Source organism: Mobula birostris, chromosome 11 (assembly GCF_030028105.1).
Source record: "Mobula birostris isolate sMobBir1 chromosome 11, sMobBir1.hap1, whole genome shotgun sequence".
Lineage (NCBI taxonomy): Eukaryota > Metazoa > Chordata > Chondrichthyes > Myliobatiformes > Myliobatidae > Mobula > Mobula birostris.
Genome location: NC_092380.1, coordinates 3520873 through 3541291, shown reverse-complemented (window position 1 = coordinate 3541291; position 20419 = coordinate 3520873). Strand labels below are relative to the sequence as shown.

Sequence of the window (20419 nt, the reverse complement as noted above, 5' to 3'; positions counted from 1 at the left end):
GACAGGTGTACCTAATAAAGTGGCTACTGAGTGTGTGCGTCACCACGTACTACCTTGAGGTGTGATTTCTTGCAAGTATTTACAAGAAAATAAAGAAATACAATAGAATTTATGTAAAACTGTGTGTCTCGCCACAGTTCAAGCAAGAGTCCTGAGGGAACCTACCAGGTTGGAAAACACGAGTGGAAGAAGAGAGGTTATGCTTGTGGGTTACCAGTACTAAACGGCAGCTTATTTTCAAGTGATTTATTGGAGCATTGTACAAAATCTGTGACATTCTTCAGGTACTATCTTTACAACTTGTAAAATACAAACTGAATTTGTTAATATTTATAACATACATCAAACTTTACTGCCTATTAAAATTACATTTTCAAATATAGATATTGCAGTATGAAACTGACAAATTAGCAATAATTAACCATTTTCAGAATTACAAGAATAAATTTTGTTCCCACAAGTTTTCAATAATTTGTCATTCAAGCCCAGAGCTACCAGTATGTGGGTTAGTTGTACTCAGAGACATAGAGACGTAGAACACTTCAGCACAGAAACAGACACATCGGCCCATCCAGCCCATGCTGGACCGTTAACCCACCTACTCCCGTTGACCTGCACTGACACCATAGCCCTACTCACTCAAAATTCTCTCAAATATTGAAATCAAACCCACATCCACCACTTGTGCCAGCTGCTCGTTCCACACTCTCACCACCCTCTGAGTGAAGTTCCCCCTCAGGTCCTCTGAGACACTTCACCTTGCACCTTTAACCTATGACCTCCAGATCTGGTCTCACCCCAACCTTAGCATGGAAAAAGGCCTATTTGCATTTACCCAATCTATATCTTTCGTAAATGTGTATACTTCTGTCAAATCTCCACACATTCTCCTACGCTCCAGGGAATAAAGTCCTAATTGAAAATTATGGCGAGGTTCAGCAAAAAATGGAAACCAGAACAAGGCAATAAGTTTTGAGGCTTTGTTACTTGAGGCAGACTACAGCATATTTGGAGTACTGGTCATCCCACTACAGGAAGGGTGTGGAGACCTTGGAGAGTGTGCTAACAAGGTTTACCAGGATGTTGCCTGGATTAGACGGTTGAAGCTACAAGGAGAGGGTAGACAGACTCTGAACTGAGGAATGGTCTGCGAGATTAAAGAGAATCTCTTTGTTATTTCCATCTGCCTGTCACCCCTCCTCACTTGGGTCAACCTATTGCTTGCCAGTTCTTGCTCCACTCCTTCCCCTCACCTCTCGACAATTTTAAAAGATTAGCTTTATTTGTTACATGTACATACATCAAAACAGCGAAGTGCTTCACATCATAAGCATGGGAAAGTCTGCAGAGGATGGAAATCCAGAGCAGCACAGACAAAATGCTGGAAGAACACAGCAGGTCAGGCAGCATCTATGGAAACGAAGAGATCGTCAATGTTTTGGGCCAAGGCCCTGCTTCAGGAATGGAAAGGAAGGGAGAAGATGCCCCAGTAAAAATGTAGGGAGAGGGGAAGAGAAATAGCTGGAAGGTGGTAGGTGAAGCCAGGTGGGTGGGAAAGGTAAAGGGCTCGAGAAGAAGGAATCTGATAGGAGAGGAGAGTGGATCACTGGAGAAAGGGAAGGAGGAGGTGATAGGCGAGTGAGAAGTGGTAAGAGGCCAGAGTGAGGAGTAGGAGAGGGGAGGGAGAGAGAAATTTCCTGAGGCTGTGCCAGAGAGCAACACACAAGTCCATGCTTCTGGTGCTAAAATATCATATTCACAACTTATTAACCCTAGCCCTTACTTCTTCGGAATGTAGGAAGAAACTGTAGCACCTGGAAGAGACCTACGGAGTCACGGGGAAAACATACAAAGCCCTTACAGACATGCTGGGAATTGAACAGCAAACCCCCTGGGTAGAATTTAAATAAAGCAGGCATATTTCCCCTGATGAAAATATCAAATACTAAAGGTAATAGCTTATGTGAAAGGGGGAAGTTTAAGGAAGATGTGTGGGACACGTTTTCTTTTAGAGAGTGTTGGCTGCTTCAAATCCAGGAGGGATTGTTGGAATTGGTTGTTTTTATGCTTTAGTAAGGTGTAAGTTGAATTAATGATTTGTTAGCAATTCTAGTTTACTCAAAGTTTTTAACTTGTATATTTTCACAATATGTAGTTTTGCCTCCCTCTACTGGTGGCAAAGCAGTACAGCAGTCACATAACAATTTATCACCTTTTCATTTTCCATTGGCCAAGTGTTAGCACACAACACACGTGCTGTGACTGTGTATCTTTTAATTGGCCCTTTGTTCATCTCAGGAATTTGCCGTAGCTCAGAATACAAGTGGCAGTCTGCAAAAATTGGCATCTTATCTTTGTTTTTGCCTTAGGCTTCGTCTCTTCAGTCTCATGTTCTGTTCCTGGTTTTTGTTTAAACTATAAAATAGGTGACCGTGAAGCAACAAGTTTTCACTCATTCTTGAACTCTTAAAAGAACCTGGAACCTGGGGACGAAAAATCACCAGAACCCACAGGTGGTAGCAGGGTACGGTGAGCCAATTATAAGGCTTTTTGACTGGCACATCGGGTGGCATAGTGCCTCACAGTACCAGCAACCCGAATTCAATTCCCACCGCTGCCTGTAAGCAGTTTGTACGTTCTCCCCGTGACCGCATGGGTTTCCTCCGGGTGCTCCGGTTTCCTCCCACAGTCCAAAGACCTACCAGTTGGTAGGTTAATTGTAAATTGTCCTGTGATTAGGATATGATTAGATCAGGGCGTTGCTGGGCAGCATGGCTCGAGGGGCAAAAGAGCCTATTCTGCACTGAGCCTCAACAAAAATAAAATGAGCAGGGAATGGAGGGATAGGGATTTTCTGCAAGCAAAGGGGTTTAGTTTAATTAGGCCTTGTGTCCAATACAGAAGTTGTAGACCTTTCCTGTGTTGTACTGCTCTGCATTCTATCGTCACCCCAGCAGTGATCTCATCATCACTGAGACCAGAGCAATGGGCCCGTAACCTGGTTACCACACTGGGACCAGACTATACCTCTCTGAGGCCTAATCTACACTGCACCCTCGAGAGTTGTAACGCTCTCAACCATCGCATGGACTGATGAAAAGTTCAGATTCAGATTTATCGCTTGCGCGTACAGTGAAGCGCGCCTTTTGTGTTAATGACCAGCACACCTAAGGATGCGTTTGGGGCAGCCCGTAAGCACCGCCACACATTCAAACGCCGGCGTCGCTGGCCCACAATACTCGGCAGAACAACAGCACCGAAACAAAACGAGACGGCAACCGCAAAACAAGACATTTCCCCCCCACCACCCACCCATTCACTCAAACTGACAGGCCTTCAGCTCCAGGACGAGCCGTATCTGGGCCCCTCGTCCTTTGCTCCAGAATCTCAGACTTGCAGGCATCAAGCCCCCAACTTTGGACTTCACCCCAGGACTTGTCAATCACAAGTTTGACCTCTGGGTGTCGACTTCTGGACTCGCACGGACCACCGACCCCATTGACCTGGGTGGGTCACACCCTCGTGAGTCCGGGCTACACCCAGGACTCGACACCTCTTTGGCCCTGCAGCCTGAGACCAACTTTCACTGACCTGGTCTCCTCAGCCCTGGCCAACTCAACCTCCGGGTTCGCTGATGTTCGGCCGCAGAGCACCCCGTCCTGACCTCCAATTCCTGCCTAGAATCATTATTTATTGCCCTTGACTGTTATCAACCCCCATCCCTGTTCCTAAAATCCTAACCCCAAAACCCTTTGAGTTCAAACTTGAGAGAGGGGCTAGTTAACAAGCTTCACACACAGTTGCCCCTCTCGTGGCTCACTGAACTATTTAATGAAGGTTGCGCAGTTGGCTGTGTGATCAGGAATACGAGGGAGCTCTGACAGCGTTGACAGCATCTGCTGGGGTTGATGGGATCTGCTGGGGTTGATGAGGTGACACTTTCCTCCGTAAGTCCCAACATCCGTTGGCACGTTTCTGGTTTGTGGGAGATGATGGGAAGTTGACTTTTGTGATTCCATTGGTCTTGGAAGGAAGCAATAATCTCCGATTTGTTGGAAGTGAATGGGTTTGGCTCCTTGCTGGTAAAGAATGACCTCTGGGGTCTCACTGTTCTCCATGTCGGTGAGAGGGGGCTGCCCTTGCTCCTCGCTCGGCAGCTTCTGACAGTCCATTTGGTGCTTGGGCAAGGAATGTCCTTCTGGAGAGTGGCTGATATCCATTGTTGGAGTCGAAGGGTGGTACCCCAGCCCTGGGTGAGAATCAGCCAGGAGGCTTTGGACTTTGAGCTCGGTGGCTGTGGGGAGCGTGGGGGCCATTTTCACATGACTCTCTTCCCCAGGAGGACTCAGCACGTAGCCACTACAAGTTGCTGGCCAGGGTGCGGCCGTGGGATGGTCCTGTGAGGCGAGGCTTGTGTCCTGGGTGCTTTTACCCTCCGACGTTGAATCCTTGCACTCTGGCCCATGACTGGACGAGGTCACCTGCAGGCTGGCCGCACCTGAAACTGGCTGGGAGACGCCCATGCCTTTTGCCTGAATGTCGTTAGCGGCAGCGTCCAGTAGAGGCCCGTGGGCAGAGTCGGCGGGCGAGGAAAACATGACGTAACTGGAACCGGAGTTGTGTGGAGGCTGGACTGGTTTCTCACCAGAGAGTGCCCCCGCGTCTGTGTGGAGATAATAATCTGGCGCCTTCGACGCCGCGGGAGGATTCAGGACGTAAGCTTTGGAAGGCACAGACGGGGTCGGCTTGGCATCACTCTGATCTATTGCTGCTGCCCCTTCCGAGGGGAGCTTCACGTAGCCGGGAGCATCCTGCCCTCGCCTGAAATAATTCGCATTTTTGCTGGTTGCTGTCTTTATTTCCGTAAGAACGGTCAGGAAGGAAGAAATATCTTGAAAATTGAACAAATAGGGGCCATTGTAGTTTGCTGGCTCACTCTGTGACACCTGGGGCTCAGGGTATTCTGCTCCAGTAGTCGAAGATGTTCCCGTCTCTGGTGATAAACCCCGGTACCCTTCCTCTTGCTTGCTGCTCTGGCTTATCACGGGGGAAGAAGAATGGTCCTGTTTCTCCTCCTTCGCGGGGTATTCAGCTTTTACCCTGCAGAGCAATAGGGTAGAAAACTTAAGTAAGTCTTTGCCACAAGTTGCCAATAATTCTGATATCTACAATTTTGTCTCTCCTGCTCGGTAACGTTACTGCAGATTGTTGGTGAGGACGCATTGTGTTCAGATTTGATCTCTCTGCTGTAGGGAAGATGCCACCAAGCTGGGACAAGAGTTCAGAGGAGATTGTCAGGCCCAGGGGGACTGAGTTATGGACAAAGGCTGAGCATATTTGTACATTTTGTGCTGGAGCCTGGGAGAATAAGGGTGATCTAATGGAGGTATAATAAGACCACAAAGGGGGCAAAGCTAGGCTGAACGCACACAGTCTTTTTCTCAGGGTTGGAGAATCAAGAACTAGACTCTGTGGCCACTTTATTGGGTACACCGGTACACCAGCTCGTTAATGCAAATATTTAATCAGCCAATCACGTGGCAGCAACTCAATGCATAAAAACATGCAGACATGGTCAAGAGGTTCAGTTGTTGTTCAAATCAAGCATCAGAATGGGGAAGAAATATGATTTTGACTGTGGAATGATTGTTGGTGCCGGATGGGGTAGCTTGAGTATCTCAGAAACTGCTGATCTCCTGGGATTTTCACACACAACAGTCTCTAGAGTTCACAGAGAATGGTGCGAGGAACAAAAATAACAGCCAGTGAGCGGCAGTTCTGTGGGTGAAAGCGCCTTGTTAATGAGTGAGGTCAGAGGAGAATGGCCAGAGTGGTTCAAGCTGACAGGAAGGCGACAGTCACTTAAATAATCACACGTTACAACAGTGGTGTGCGGAAGAGCATCTCTGAATGCACAACACATCAAACCTTGAAGTGGACGGGCTACAGCAGCAGAAGACCAGGAACATACACTCAGTGGCTACTTTATTAGGCCCAGGACGTACCTTTGAGTGTAGGCTGAGGACGGGGGTGGGGGGGGCAGGTGGCAAATTTAATAGAAACCTGAGGGACACTTATATCTCCTAGGGAGTGGTCATTACATGGAATGAACTTCCAGAAGTGTTTGAGACAGGTACATTAACACCATTTAAAAGGTACTTGGACAGGTCCCAGTCCTCCAGACTCAGGGGGTTCAACTCAGGGTTAGCAACCCTGACTGGCCAAACAGAACTGTTACTGAAACAGTGATGAAGAACTTTTCTCCATCTGGCTGCACTGAAGGGTGGAGGAAACATGGCAGACCAAAGACAACTTGGCGCCGTACAGTAGAGACAGAAATGAGGACCCTGAGCCACACCCGGGACATGATAGAGGAGGTGGCCAAGGACAGACAGAGATGGACGACCTTCATTGCTGCCCTAAACGACAGTGGGGTAAGGGACAGACCACTGGCCAGGTACATAGACAGGAAAGGTATAGAGCTCAGGTTCCCAATCCTTTACTTAATGCTATTGGCCCAGGGTACAAAAAAGTTTGGGAACCCCTGGAAGTACATTTTTTGAAAATTTTCCCTTTAGTGGAGCTCTGGTACAAAGTCGTAAATTCAAGGTTCCGGCAGCAGTTTCCCTGCTGGCGCCGAGCAGGGCAGCCTTCACCTCTCAGACAACCATGGCGGGTGTTGTCTGCCCACTACATGGAACCAGGAGTGAATCAGGGACCTACCTTGGGATAACCTGAGGAGAGACAGCTGTCGATTCCGCGGCCACCACTTTGCAGATGCTGCCTTCTTCCAAAGTCACCGGCTCTATGGCTGCCGGAGGTCTCAATGGGCTTGGCTGAAAGGGAAAGGATTAGACAGATGTAAGCAGGCTGCTTAAAGTTGTCTTATCTGGAGGAGGTAGTGGGGATAAGCTCCCACTACCTATTAAATGCTCCCAATCGTGTGTATCTCAAACAGCCTGTGACAACCAAGTCCAGCTCCTGGCCTTCACGTGTGGCTTAGCTGCTAAGCCCAGCAGAACCGTTTCTACTGACAGGAGAAGGGGCAAAGACGGGTTACTGGTGCCTCAAAACCAGTCGCCTCGGGCAGATGGGGCTTGTCAGCCGTGGTTGGCAGCTCGTCTGGCAGAAGGAAAACTCTGATCTCAAGCCTCCTTTCCTTTGAGCCTATACCCACTCATGGGGACGGCTTTGGGAGTAAACATCAAGGAAAAATACAGAGCTAGAATCGCTAAGGCAGCCTTATGCTGAATTCAGTGCTGACCAGTGACTCCTGTGACGCTGCTGCTGCCAAACTGTATCGGTCTCTGCCGTTCCTTTGGGTTCATCAGATAGGTGGAGAGGGGGAGCCTGCTGCCTGGGCGCCAGCTTGCTCTCCGTATCGCACCGCGCCTGCTTGTGTTTCATGTGGACAGCTAGGATGCAACATCCACGGTCAACCACGGCCAATGGAGGGCCACCAACAGGCTGCACTGAGGCACAGCTGCGTGTTCCAAGGAGTGTGGGGTGGGCCGGGCAGGCGACCTCCTGATCAGTATGTTCCTGAACCTGGACACCTTCAAAGTTCAAAGTAAATTTATGATTAAAGTACATGTGTGTGTCACCATATCCTGCTCTGAGATTCATTTTCTTGCGGGCATTCACAGTATAACAGAGAGATACAATAGCATCAATGAAAGACTACACACAAATGAAGGCCGACAAGCAAACAATATGAAATAGAATACAAAAAAGACCAATGGTGGAAGCACAAGACAAACAAGTAACTAATACTGAGAACGTGAGTTGTAAAGTCCTTGAAAGTGAATCTATAGGTAGTGGAATCAGTTCAGTGTTGAGATGAGTGAGTGAAGTTACCCACACCGGTTCAGGAGCCTAATGGTTGAGGGGTGGTAACTGTTGCTGAATCTGGTGGTGGTGCGGAGTCCTTGATGATGGACGCTGCTTTCTTGCGACAGCGCTCCACGCAGATGTGCTCAACTGGCGGGGAAGCCTTTGCTGCGATGGAGTGGGCTGTGTCCACCACTCTTTGTTGGCTTGCCCGCTCACGGGTACGGACAGTGGGCAGTTGGGGGCTCTGCCTGAGCCAGCTGCTTGTCTCTCTCTCCTGGGCATCCATCCATGCTGGCCTGTCCCCGGAGAGGGAGCGCACATTGTCCATGGGTACGAAGGGGGCCTTCTGATGGTTGCTACAGGTGTACAAATGCATTCAAGGCTGAGTGTTTTATAGTTCGTAAGTCGTGTGAATTGTGTAGTATTTATTTATCTTACTTGCAGATACAGAACAGGCCCTTTGGCTCTTCGACTCACGCCACTAGTAACTCACTGATTTAACTCTAACCTAACCACAGGACAATTTAACAACGACCAAATTACCTACTAACTGGTACATCTCATGACTAAACACAAAATAATCTGCAGATGCTGTTGTCAAAGGAACACTCACAATGCGCTGGAGGAACTCAGCAGGTCAGTCAGCATCAGTTGAAAAGATTAGTTGATGTTTCGGGCCGAAACCCTTCGTCAGGACTGAAGGAAGAACTTTGGGGAGGGTTTGAAGAATGCTGGTAGTTGAAAAAACTGTGATTTGAAAGACAAAGGGGTGGGGGAGGGGAAGCAGGGAGGTGATTGGCAGGAGAGCAATGCGCAGTAGTAGAAGGAGGCGGAACTATGAGGGAGGTGATGTGAAATAGGGATAGAGGAAGGGAGGGGGAGGGAATTACTGGAAGTATTATCTTATGACTGTGGGAGGAAACCGGAGAACCCGGAGGAAACCTGTGCATTCCGCGGGGTGGGGGGAGGGGGGGGGGCGGACGTACAGACTCCTTACAGAGGATAACAGATTTGAATTCTGAACCCCTGACACCCCAAGCTTCAGTAGCATCACACTAACCGCCATACCGCTGTCATAATATGATGCTGAAGTCACTAAATAAACTTCCTTTGGAAGGAGAAAAGGACTGTGGGGTCTGGGTGTTCGTGGGCTGACAAGTCACCAGGTGAGTAACCTCTCTGAGATTCCGCTCTGTCACTGATAAAGCAGTGGGTGCCCGCACTCAGGTCCAAAACAGTTGGCCTCAGTCACTTCGTCATTAGACGTAGGCGAGAGAGAGGAAACGGGAGCAGATTATTGACTACAGCAGGAGGAAACCGGAGGTTCATGAGCCGTCCTAATCAGGGGATCAGAGGTGGAGAAGGTTACTGACTTCGTGTGTGTTATCACTCGGAGGACATGCCCTGGGCCCAGCACATACGGAGAAAGTGCTGCAGCGCCTCTACTCCCTCAGAAGTTTGCGGAGATTCAGCACGACGTTTAAAACTTTGACAAACTTTTACAGGTGTGTAGTGGAGAGCCTATTGACAGGCTGCATCACGGCCTGAATGGAAACACCATTGCCTTTGAACAGAAAATCCTACAAAAAGTAGTGGATACGGCCCAGCCAATCACGGGCGAATCCATCCCCTCCACTGAACACATCCACGTGGAGGTGGAGTGTTGTTTTAGGAAAGTAATTTCCATCCCCTCTGTCCGCCACAACAGACAGGATCTCCCGGTAGCCACCCACTTCAACTCTGCTTCCCATTCCCATATCAGGTTGGAGGAGCAACATCCCATATACCGTCTAGGTAGTCTCCAGCCCCTTGGTATGAACATAGAATTCTCCAACTTCTGGTAATTCCTTCCCCCTCCCTTCCTCTATCCCTATGTCACTCTGCCCCCTCCCCCAGCTGCCTATCACCTCTCTCATGACTCCGCCTCCTTCTACTCTCCATTGTGTTTTCCTCTATTCCTTCTTCACCTTTCCTGCCTATCACCCCCTGCCTCCCCTCCCCCACCCCTTTATCTTTCCCCTTACTGGTTTTTCACCTGGAACCTACCAGCCTTCTCCTTCCCACCCTCCCCCACCTTCTTTATAGGGCCTCTGCTCCTTCCCTCCTCAGTCCTGACGAAGGGTTCCGGCCCGAAACGTTGACTGATAGTTTCCACGGACGCTGCCCAACCTGCTGAGTTCCCCCAGCGTGTTGTGAGTGTTGCTTCCATCATCAGGGACCCTCCCTCCCCCACCACCACCCAGGACACGCTCTCTTCTCACTGATGCCATCAGGAAGGTGGTACGGGAGCCTCAGGACCCACACCACCAGGCTCAGGAACAGTTATTATCCCTCAACAATCAGGCTCCTGAACCAACGGGGATAACTTCACTGAACCATCCCCACAGCCTCTGGACTCACTTTCAAAGTCACTTCGTCTCAAGTTCTCGATATTTATTGCTAATTTATTATTATTAATTCTTACTTTTTCTTTAGTATTTGCACAGTGTGTTGTCTTTTGTGCATTGGTTGTTTGTCTGTCCTGTAGGGTGCTGTCTTTCACTGATTCTATTGCATTTCTTTGTTCTACTGTGAATGCCTGCAAGAAAATGAATCTCAGGGCGACATTAAATTTAATTTGAACCTTGAACTTTGAGTATGTCCTTGTGGCTTTTTGAGCCACACCACTCCAACAACCCCACAATGCCGACTAACCCAAGCCTAATACAGAGCAGATGTCAGGGGTAAGTTTTTTACGCAGAGAGTGGTGAGTGCGTGGAATGGGCTGCCGGCAACGGTGGTGGAGGTGGATACGATTGGGTCTTTTAAGAGACTCCTGGATAGGTACATGGAGTTTAGAAAAATAGAGGGCTATGGGTAACCCGAGGTAATTTCTAAGTAAGTACATGTTCAGCACAGCATCGTGGGCCGAAGGGCCTGTATTGTGCTGTAGGCTTTTTTCTATGTTTGTATGTTTCTGTGTTTCTAATCACGGGGCAATTTACAAAGAACAATTAATCTGCCCGGTGTGTCTAATTTACAAAGAACAATTAATCTGCCCGGTGTGTCTAATTTACAAAGAACAATTAATCTACCCGGTGTGTCTAATTTACAAAGAACAATTAATCTACCCGGTGTGTCTAATTTACAAAGAACAATTAATCTGCCCGGTGTGTCTTTGGACTGTGGGAGGAACCCTGAGCACTTGGGGAAATCCCATACATTTCGAAGGGAGGATGTACGGAGACTCCCTACAGAGGGTGCAGGATTGAACTCTGATCCCCGGTGCCCCGAGCTGTAACAGTGTCGCGCCAATCACTACGCCACTGTGGCAGCTATTTATATACCGTGTATGCAACTGTATATCACATATACCATTCACATATATCACATATACCATTCTGGTCACTGCTTTATAGGGAGGCTGTCGAGGATTTGGACAGGGTGCAGAAGAGGTTTACCAGGAAGTTGCCTGGTTTAGAGGGTATGCGTTATCATGAGATGTTGGACAAACTGGGGGTTGTTTCTCTGGAGCACCGGAGGCTGAGGGGAGATCTGATAGAGGTTTATAAGATTATGAGAGGCAAAGTTAGAGTAGACAGGGAGTATCTCTTTCCCAGGTTGGGAAAACCAGAGGGCATGCTTTGATGGTGAGAGGGGGTAATTTTAAAGGAGATGTGAGAGGCAGGTTTTCTTGCAGAGGGTGGCTGGAATACGCTGCCTGGAATGTGGTAGAGGCAGAAACGTTTGGGACTTTTAAGTGACGTGGACTTTCCCTCGGCAGCCTGGAGCCCCCACGCTGGATAAACCATGAGGTCCCCTGGTGCTTTGCAAGACTTTTACCTGTGTTCCCAAGTGGAAGAGTTTACTCTTGGCAGGGTCCGGAATGCTTTCCAACCACAACCTCTTCTTCCTGCCGCAAAGAGAACAAAATAAAAACCATGATAAGAAGCTGGCGTTTGCAAGATCCATCACTGCAGTCCAAGGAGTTACTGAGATCATCACAGGCATGGGCTGCTTGGTGCACCTACTCTGTTCTGGTGCTTATAGTCCTAGTGAGCATCTTCCGTGCTTTGATTGTGTTGTAAGGACTTATTTTTATTCTCTCTCTTCACTTTTGGTACTATTTATATATTTTATCTTCTGTGTGATGTCTACACCTATAAAGAGTCACAGACACAGACCCTTTGGCCCATCTAGTCTGTGCCGAACTGTTATTCTGCCCAGTCCCTGCTCCTAGACCATTGCCTCTATATCCCTTCTATACATAGAACATAGAATAGTACAGCACAGTACAGGCCCTTCGGCCCACAATGTTGTGCTGACCCTCAGACCCTGCCTCCCATATAACCCCCCACCTTAAATTCCTCCATATACCTGTCTAGTAGTCTTTTAAACTTCACTAGTGTATCTGACTCCACCACTGACTCAGGCAGTGCATTCCATGCACCAACCACTCTGAGTAAAAAACCTTCCTCTAATATCCCCCTTGAAATTCCCACCCCCTACATTAAAGCCATGTCCTCTTGTATTGAGCAGTGGTGCCCTGGGGAAGAGGCGCTGGCTATCCACTCTACCTACTCCTCTTATTATCTTGTACACCTCTATCATGTCTCCTCTCATCGTCCTCCTCTCCAAAGAGTAAAGCCCTAGCTCCCTTAATCTCTGATCATAATCCATACTCTCTAAACCAGGCAGCATCCTGACATGACGTCATTATGTTGCCTATCATATGATGTAGGTGATCATGCTCTTTCCATAACCATGATCGTTCTTGGCAAATTTTCCTACAGAAGTAGTTTGCCATTGCCTTCTTCTGGATGTTGTCTTTACAAGATGGGTGACCCCAGCCATTAGTAACACTCTTCAGAGATTGTCTGCCTGGCGTCAGTGGTCGCATAACCAGGACTTGTGATGTGCACCAGCTGCCCATACGACCATCCTCCACCTGTTCCCATGGTTTCATGTGACCCTGAATGGGGGCGGGGGGTTAAGCAGGTGCTACACCTTGTCCAAGGGTGACCTGCAGGCTAGCAGAGGGAAGGAGCACCTCACACCTCCTCTGGTAGAGACACATCTCCATCCCACCACTCTCCCATACATGTACTTATCCAAATTCTTTCAAACGTTGCAGTCAAACCCACACCCTCCAGCTGTTCCACACTAACATCAGCCTCTAAGTGAAGACACTGCCCTAAAATATTTCACCTTCCACCCTTAATCTATGACCTCTAATTCTAGTCTCACCCACCCTCAGTGGAAAAAGCCAGTTTGCATTTACCCTGTTTATAACCCTCATTTTATTGTGTGCCTCTATCAAATCTCCCCTCATTCTCCTCCGCTCCAGGGAATAAAGTTCTAACCTACTCAGTCTTTCCCTATAGCTCAAGTCCTGGCAGCATCCTTGTAAATTTTCTCTGTACTCTTTCAATCTTACTGATATCTCCCCTGTAGGTAGGCAACCAAAACTGCTCAAAATGTACCAGATTTAGCTTCACCAATGTCTTATACACTACCTTGCGAAAGTCTTGGGCACATATACATAGCTCGGGTGCCTAAGACTTTTTGCACGGTACTGTAATTTGTCGACGTGGAGCAGAGAGCGAGTTTGTGAATCTGGCTGGAGTGAAAGATGTTGGGAATGGCAAGGGTGGAGTGTCGCAGAAGGGGTGTGGGACAGGTGGCAGAGTGGGGGTGCCGGGGACAGTGGAGATGGCAGTGTGGCGCAGTTGCAAACACACCCAACCCCGAGACACCAGGCAAGGTCATTTTAATTCTAATATTTTTCTGGCATTCATTCTTTGGGTTTTTTTCCTCTCTGTTTGGTGGATGTCTGCAAAGAGTAAGAATTTCAGGTTGTATACTGTATGCACTCTCTGATATTAAATTGAACCCTTGAACCATTGAATTGGTTTATTGATCATTACAGAATGCCTCTTGGTGCTTCCTGCTCCCTCCCCTCTCCCTTCCCCTTTTCCCAATCATGATTTCCCCTCTCCCTGCCCCCTTCCCACTGCCAGTCCACACTAGAGACCCAGATCAGAATCAGGTTTATCATTACTCACATACGTCATGAAATTTTGTTTTTTTTTTCGTGGCAGCAGTACGTGCAATACATAAAATTACTACAGTACTGTGCAGAAGTCTTAGGCACCCTAGCTATAGATATGTGCCTAAGACTAATACACATTACTGTATAATTCCAACATAACATCTCAACTCCTGTACTCAATGTCCATCATTTATGAAGGCCAACATGTCAAGAGTTCCCTGTCTACCTGTGAAGTCTGTGAAATGCCTGTGATTGTACCTCTGCCTCACCATTACCTGTCCATATGACAACCAACTTCACTTGAATTGGCGACATTACCTTTTCACCTGCAGGAAGACGACGGGAGCAACGATGAAGAAAAGTGCTATCAGGCTGCAGGCCACAATAATGGGGATTTCCTTATCTAAGGAAACAAGGAACACATTGTTCACCACCGTGACGTTGTTAAGTAATACACAATCTGTACTGGCCAGGTGACGATAAACACAATCGTGTGGAAAAACAACGAACAATGTTTTTAATCAGAAAAACTCAGCAATGCCTCTACTTTCTGAGGGGGCTGAGAAGCTGGACTATGCACATCTATACTCACATCATTCTAAAGATGCGCTGAAGAGAACATCCTGCATCGTACTGGGAACTGCATCTACAACTCTACAACAGGTACTCAAAACTGCCCAACGTATCACCGACATCAGTCTACCCACTATCATGGACATAAATACAGAAAGCTGCTGGGAAAGGGACAGTAACATCACGAAGGATCCCACCCACCCTGCTCATGGACTGTTTGTCCCACTCCCATCAGGGAGGAGGCTACGTAGCCTCCACGCCAGGACCACCAGACTCAAAAACAGTTACTTTTCCCAAGCAGTGAGGCTGATCAACACCTCCACCCACTAACCCACCCCTCCACACCCCCAACCACCACTACCCATTTCCTGTCAGTCACCCTATGTGCAGACACACCTGTGTCTAGTGTCACTTTATGGACATACAATCGATCAATGTGTATAATCCAGACATCCCACTTCTCCCGGAAGTTCCGGGAGTCTCCCGCATATTAATAGTGGCTCCCTGATGCCCGCAAGTTATATACAATATCACGGAAATCAATTTTTTGAGAGAGAGAGAGACAGACAGACAGAGAGAGAGAGAGAGAGAGAGAGAGAGAGAGAGAGAGAGAGAGAGAGAGAGAGAGAGAGACAGAGAGAGAGAACCATGGCAGAATGTTCCAAAAAAAGAAAATATAAAACGTACGTCACCCCAGACTACACTAAAGTGTACCCCTGCCTAATAGGGGTCAAAAATAATGACAGTGTTGCTCGCTGCACTGTTTGCAACAGTGACTTTTCTATTGCCCGTGGTGGGTTAAGACTGTAAAAGACATGTTGAGGTGAGTTTAACAGTCATTCGTTCATTAGCATAGCTAACGTTATTTAAACTAGCTGGCTAGCTGCTCAGGAGCTACTCTATTGCAGACATCCAACCTCTCCCGGAAATTGATGCTGCTACCTCCCTGAAATGAGTTTTTGCAGGGTGGCATGTCTGATAACCTAATTCGGCGGTCCCCAACCACCGGGCTGCGAGGAAACGATATGAGTCGGCTGCACCTTTCCTCGTTCCCTGTCACGCACTGTTGAGCCATTACGCACACAAGATCTTTACCCGAGTGTCATCCATGTCATCGCGGGAAGGAGATCAACTCCTCGAGCTTGTGACGGCAGGCTGAAAAGTATGTTTGACATAACATCTCTGCCGGCATTCCGGATCAAAGTCAAGGCTAAATATCCTGAGATAGCCACGAAAGCACTGAAAACGTTGCTTCCATTTCCAACATATCTCTGTAAACGAAAGCTAAATTGCGGAACAGACTGGACATAAGGAACCCCCTTCGAGTATCGCTGTCTCCCACCACTCTTCGATGGCACCTTGTTGCAGGAAAACAAGCCCAGGGCTCCCACTGATTCAGCGATATTGGTGTGTTGCAATGATTTTATATGTTCATACGAGGAAAATATGTGCTGTGTGTTTAATATCCAAACATTACTTAAGATGTTATGATGCTATTGACTTATAAGTGACGTATATAACCATATAACAATTACAGCACGGAAACAGGCCATCTCGGCCCTTCTAGTTATACTCTATTCTTGGTTGGTGCAACTGTAACGAAACCCAATTTACCTCGGGATCAATAAAGTATGACTATGACTATAGTCCATGCCCAACGCTACTTCCACCTAGTCCCACCGATCAGCACTCAGCCCATAACCCTCCATCCCTTTCCTGTCCATATACCTATCCAATTTTTCTTCAAATGATAATATCGAACCTGCTTCTGCCACTTCTACTGGAAGTTTATTCAACACTTATTTCAAGCTCCCTGGTCTTCCCCTGATAATTGACTTATCACTATATTCATGCGAGGAAAATATGCGCTGCGTGTTTAATGTTAAATTCGTTAGATAAACCCTTTTAGAAACGAAATTGAGTGTATTAGCCGCTTATCACCTATATTCCAGTCTTGATTAACACCCCCCCCCGATCAGAATTCCCAAAAACGATTTATAGAGAAAAATCAGCACGTACACGCATACGCAAGTCACGCATGCGCACTGGTGCCCGCGCAAAGCTTCATGGCCATTGTAGTCTTACTCTGGGTAACCACAACGTATTTGACTGAAACAACAGGAATTCTGCAGATGCTGGAAATTCAAGCAACACACATCAAAGTTGCTGGTGAACGCAGCAGGCCAGGCAGCATCTGTAGGAAGAGGTGCAGTCGACGTATTTGACTGAGCCGCATCTTTCGTCCTGATGAAGGGTTTTGGCCTGAAACGTCGACTGCACCTCTTCCTAGAGATGCTGCCTGGCCTGCTGCGTTCACCAGCAACCTTGATGTGTGTTGCTTGAATTTCCAGCATCTGCAGAATTCCTGTTGTTTACGTATTTGACTGCTACTCTTGTCCGTTAGCAACCCAACACGCTCACCGCCCCCCCCCCCCACCGGGTCGGCCAGTCCGCAAGAATGTTGTCAATATTAAACCCGTCCGCAATGCAAAAAAGGTTGCGGACCCCTGACCTAATTTAAACATTTATATTTATTCTGTTTTTTATTATTGTGTTCTTTATCTTTTCTGTGTTTTTATGTGCAGCATCAGATCTGGAGTAACAATTATTTTATTCTCCTTTACAGTTGCGTACGGGAGATGGAGAGGAGAAGATGGCGGCGCGACGCAGCTCGCAGCGGCCTCTTCGGTGATGATGTCTGTTATCTGTCAAGTAGGGGGCCGTGCACAATTCTGATTTGATGGAGACGGACGTGAGAGTACGAAAGAACATCTGGAGAAACTTCTGAAATGCTCGCTTCGCTGCCGCTGCTACTGTGTGGTAACCGGAATCTCCAGAGCAGAAGGCCCCAAAATCCTCGGTTTTGCGTGGTTCAGCAGCCGGGGCGAGGTTGAAGGCGCTCGGCAGAGGATGGCACTCGGGAGGCTGTATCGGAGAGGCTGGTTGGAAGCTCGAAGTTTTCGGACGGATGGATTCCGGGTCGGCTGCTTCCAAGGCATCAGCAAGTTGACGGTGCCTGGAGGTTTATGGCAGAGAGTTTCTCCCTTTTGCCGCCTGCTGTCGGGGACTCGGGAGTCGATCGACTCGGGGACTTTTGAGACTTTTTTTACAGTGCCCGTAGTTTGTTCTTCATCAAGTTATGGTATTGCTTTGCACTGCTGTAACTATATGTTATAATGATGTGGTTCTGTCAGTGTTAGTCTTTGGTCTGTCCTGTTTTCTGTGATATCACTCCGGAGAAACATTGTATCATTTCCTAATGCATGTATGCATTTCTAAATGACAATAAAAAGAGGACTGAGTGTTCTCATCATCTAATCTAAAAAAAAAGACATTAAACAGTCTTGTATCTTACTATTCATATGAACCCAGCTCTGTAGGGCTGTTCATGGAGTCTGCCTGCCTGTAAAAAGCACTCTGTTTAAAGCTCTGTCACTGGAAGAACATGCCAAGTGTGAAGAAGGAATGATCCAAAGTCTCTGCAGAAATGCCACATCCCTACTGATTCCTGGGATCCCTCACCCCATGGCCAGGCAGAGTGGGGAGGGAGACTTAGGATGGAAATTCCAGCATCAAGGTCACGAGCCAGTAAGCTGCAGGTCCCACCTAGGCAGTGGAATGAGTCCACCCTGTCCGAGACCACTCAGCCCATCACACATAGCATGTCCCCTCGCTCCGCGGAAGACTCTGTGGTCCCCATACTGTCCCCATCAACCACTTCGTAATCTGGAGACCTGGCATGGAAGCAAGTCATTCTCAGTGGCAAGGGGCAGCAGAAGGAGAAGATTGGCAATGAACATAGCCCAAGGTTGTCTATCCTACACCCTGTTATACCCTTCCCTGTCAGAACCTTATTGCATTATTAGACCATACGACACAGGAGCAGAATTAAACCATTCGACCCATTGAATCTGCTCTGCCATTCCATCATGCCTGATTTATTTTCCCTCTCAACCCCATTCTCTTGCCTTCTCCTCATAATCTTTGACGCCCTGGCTAATCAAGAACCTATCAACCTCCACTTTAAATGTACTCAATGACTTGGGCTCCACAGCTGCCTGTGGCAATGAATTCCACAGATTCACCACCCTCTAGTTAAAGAAATTCCTCCTCATCTCTTTTCCAAAGGAACATCCTTCTATTCTGAGGCTGAACTTTCTGGTCCCAGACTCCCCCACTACAGGCAACATCCTCTTCACATCCATTCTGTCTAGGCCTTTCGATATTCTGAAAAGACTTTGAAAGTTACTGTAGCCTCCTGGTAAGCCCCAGGCTCGCTTTTGTCTAGGGGGAGCAGCCTTCGGCCCCGCCAAACTGGGTAATCAAGTTTGTGTGGATGCTGCGTGATGTACCCCACCCCGCCCAAATACCAGACAGCACACAATGTATGATTTACTGATTACACTTTATAGATCTTACTGGAACTATGTAATTAACAGATATACTATATAAAAGGAAAGTAAAAGGCCCCCAATTTATCAAAGTTCAACCACTTCATGCACAACCGTTGGAGCTCACGGACTCCCCTTTGCTGATCCTCCTTCACTAGTCACCCCCAGGGCCCCCGCCCCCAGCCCAGGCCCAGCGGGTCCGGCCACCGTCTCCTCAAGCCACGTCTTCTCTCTTCATCCTCCTCGTACCTTCTCCCCACCGAGCCCGCACAAACTAACAGCTTTCACACAGACGGAAAGAGCGGAAAGAGTAGCATCTACTCCGATTGGTTAGCAAATGAATACAATGCCCGTTATCAGTAATTATAACCCAAACAGGCTGCTACTGTTAACTCAGCAGTTAACATTACAGAGAAGCCATTTTATTAGCCTTAGCAGTAACATAAAAGAAGAAACCCCTTACATTACCAACTAAAAAAGGTAAGGGTGTTTAGATTGCCGCTGTAATTTTTGGAAGAAATGGAGTGCTACAGCAAGGAAACAGGCCCGTTGGCCTATCCGGTCCAAGTCATTCTGATCTTCTACCTAGTCCCATCACCTTACACAAAGGTCATATCCCTCTGAACCCAAGTATCCATCTAAACTTTGACGCACCTGGGCCAGTGCTGAGCTGTACAGTCGAACTCCAATCACTCCAGGGTCCCTCGTAGCAGTCACCTTCATTTGGGTTGCAGTACACTTTTGCTCGCATTCGAACTACATACCCGCTGGACGGTTCCAGGGAGTGTTTTGGCAGGATGAATGACCCGGTGTGCTGGGGAATCTTCCTCACCTTGGAATCCTAGAAGAGGGAAATCCAATGACGTTAACCTTCACCGTGGTAGAAACAGCCCGTATAGACACACTTCATCCAAATAAATCCTCAAATCTCTGTTAGCGATCGTAACCTTCTCTTCCCTCCACTTCTTTGTCAAGGAAGACAAAACGATGAGGCAGATCAATAGGGTGAATGCATGCAGGGATTTTCCCCTCAGCTTGGCTGAAATTGGAACCAGAGGTCACAGGTTAAGGGTGAAAGGTGAAATATTTAAAGGAACCTTTTTCTTTCAGAGGGCGGTGTGAGTGTGAGATGAGCTGCCAGCAGATGGACGTTCAGTAATAATACTTAAGAGAAGGTTGGATAGGTACATTGATGAGATGCCAATGGAGGACAGGAAGATGGGACTCAGCAGAAAGCTAGGCTGGCACAGGCCGGATGGGCTGAAGGGTCTCTCTTCTCTTGATCACCCAGCCTCTCCTACATCCACAAAAGTCCCCCCCTCCCCCATCACTTAGTTTCTTCTTCCTTCTCCACCCACTCCATCTGCCTGTCACCTGCACACTCTCCCCACTGGGTCCGCTCCCTTAACTATTCTCCCCTCCCCTATTTGGCTCCATTCTCCACCTCACTCTCCCGTCAGATTCCACCATCTTCAGCCCTTTTTGTCAGCTCCCAGCCTCAGTCATTGTTCCCACACTCCCAAGCATCCATCCAAGGACCCACACCCTCCAGCCCATGCTCACTTCTCCCTGCTGCCATCAGGAAGGAGGC

The 20419-nt window shown here is 47.9% G+C and overlaps 1 protein-coding gene across 1 annotated transcript in view; it reads right to left on the bottom strand.

Moving 5' to 3' along the window:
* Positions 1–241: 241 nt before the first annotated feature.
* Positions 242–20419, bottom strand: part of csf2rb (colony stimulating factor 2 receptor subunit beta) — a 70221-nt gene continuing 50043 nt past the window's right edge. The window contains 6 exon segments of the mRNA XM_072271504.1: positions 242–4025; positions 4028–5100; positions 6724–6836; positions 11656–11725; positions 14183–14267; positions 19483–19669. Coding sequence (XP_072127605.1) covers positions 3859–4025; positions 4028–5100; positions 6724–6836; positions 11656–11725; positions 14183–14267; positions 19483–19669 — 1695 coding nt within the window. The 3' untranslated portion in view covers positions 242–3858.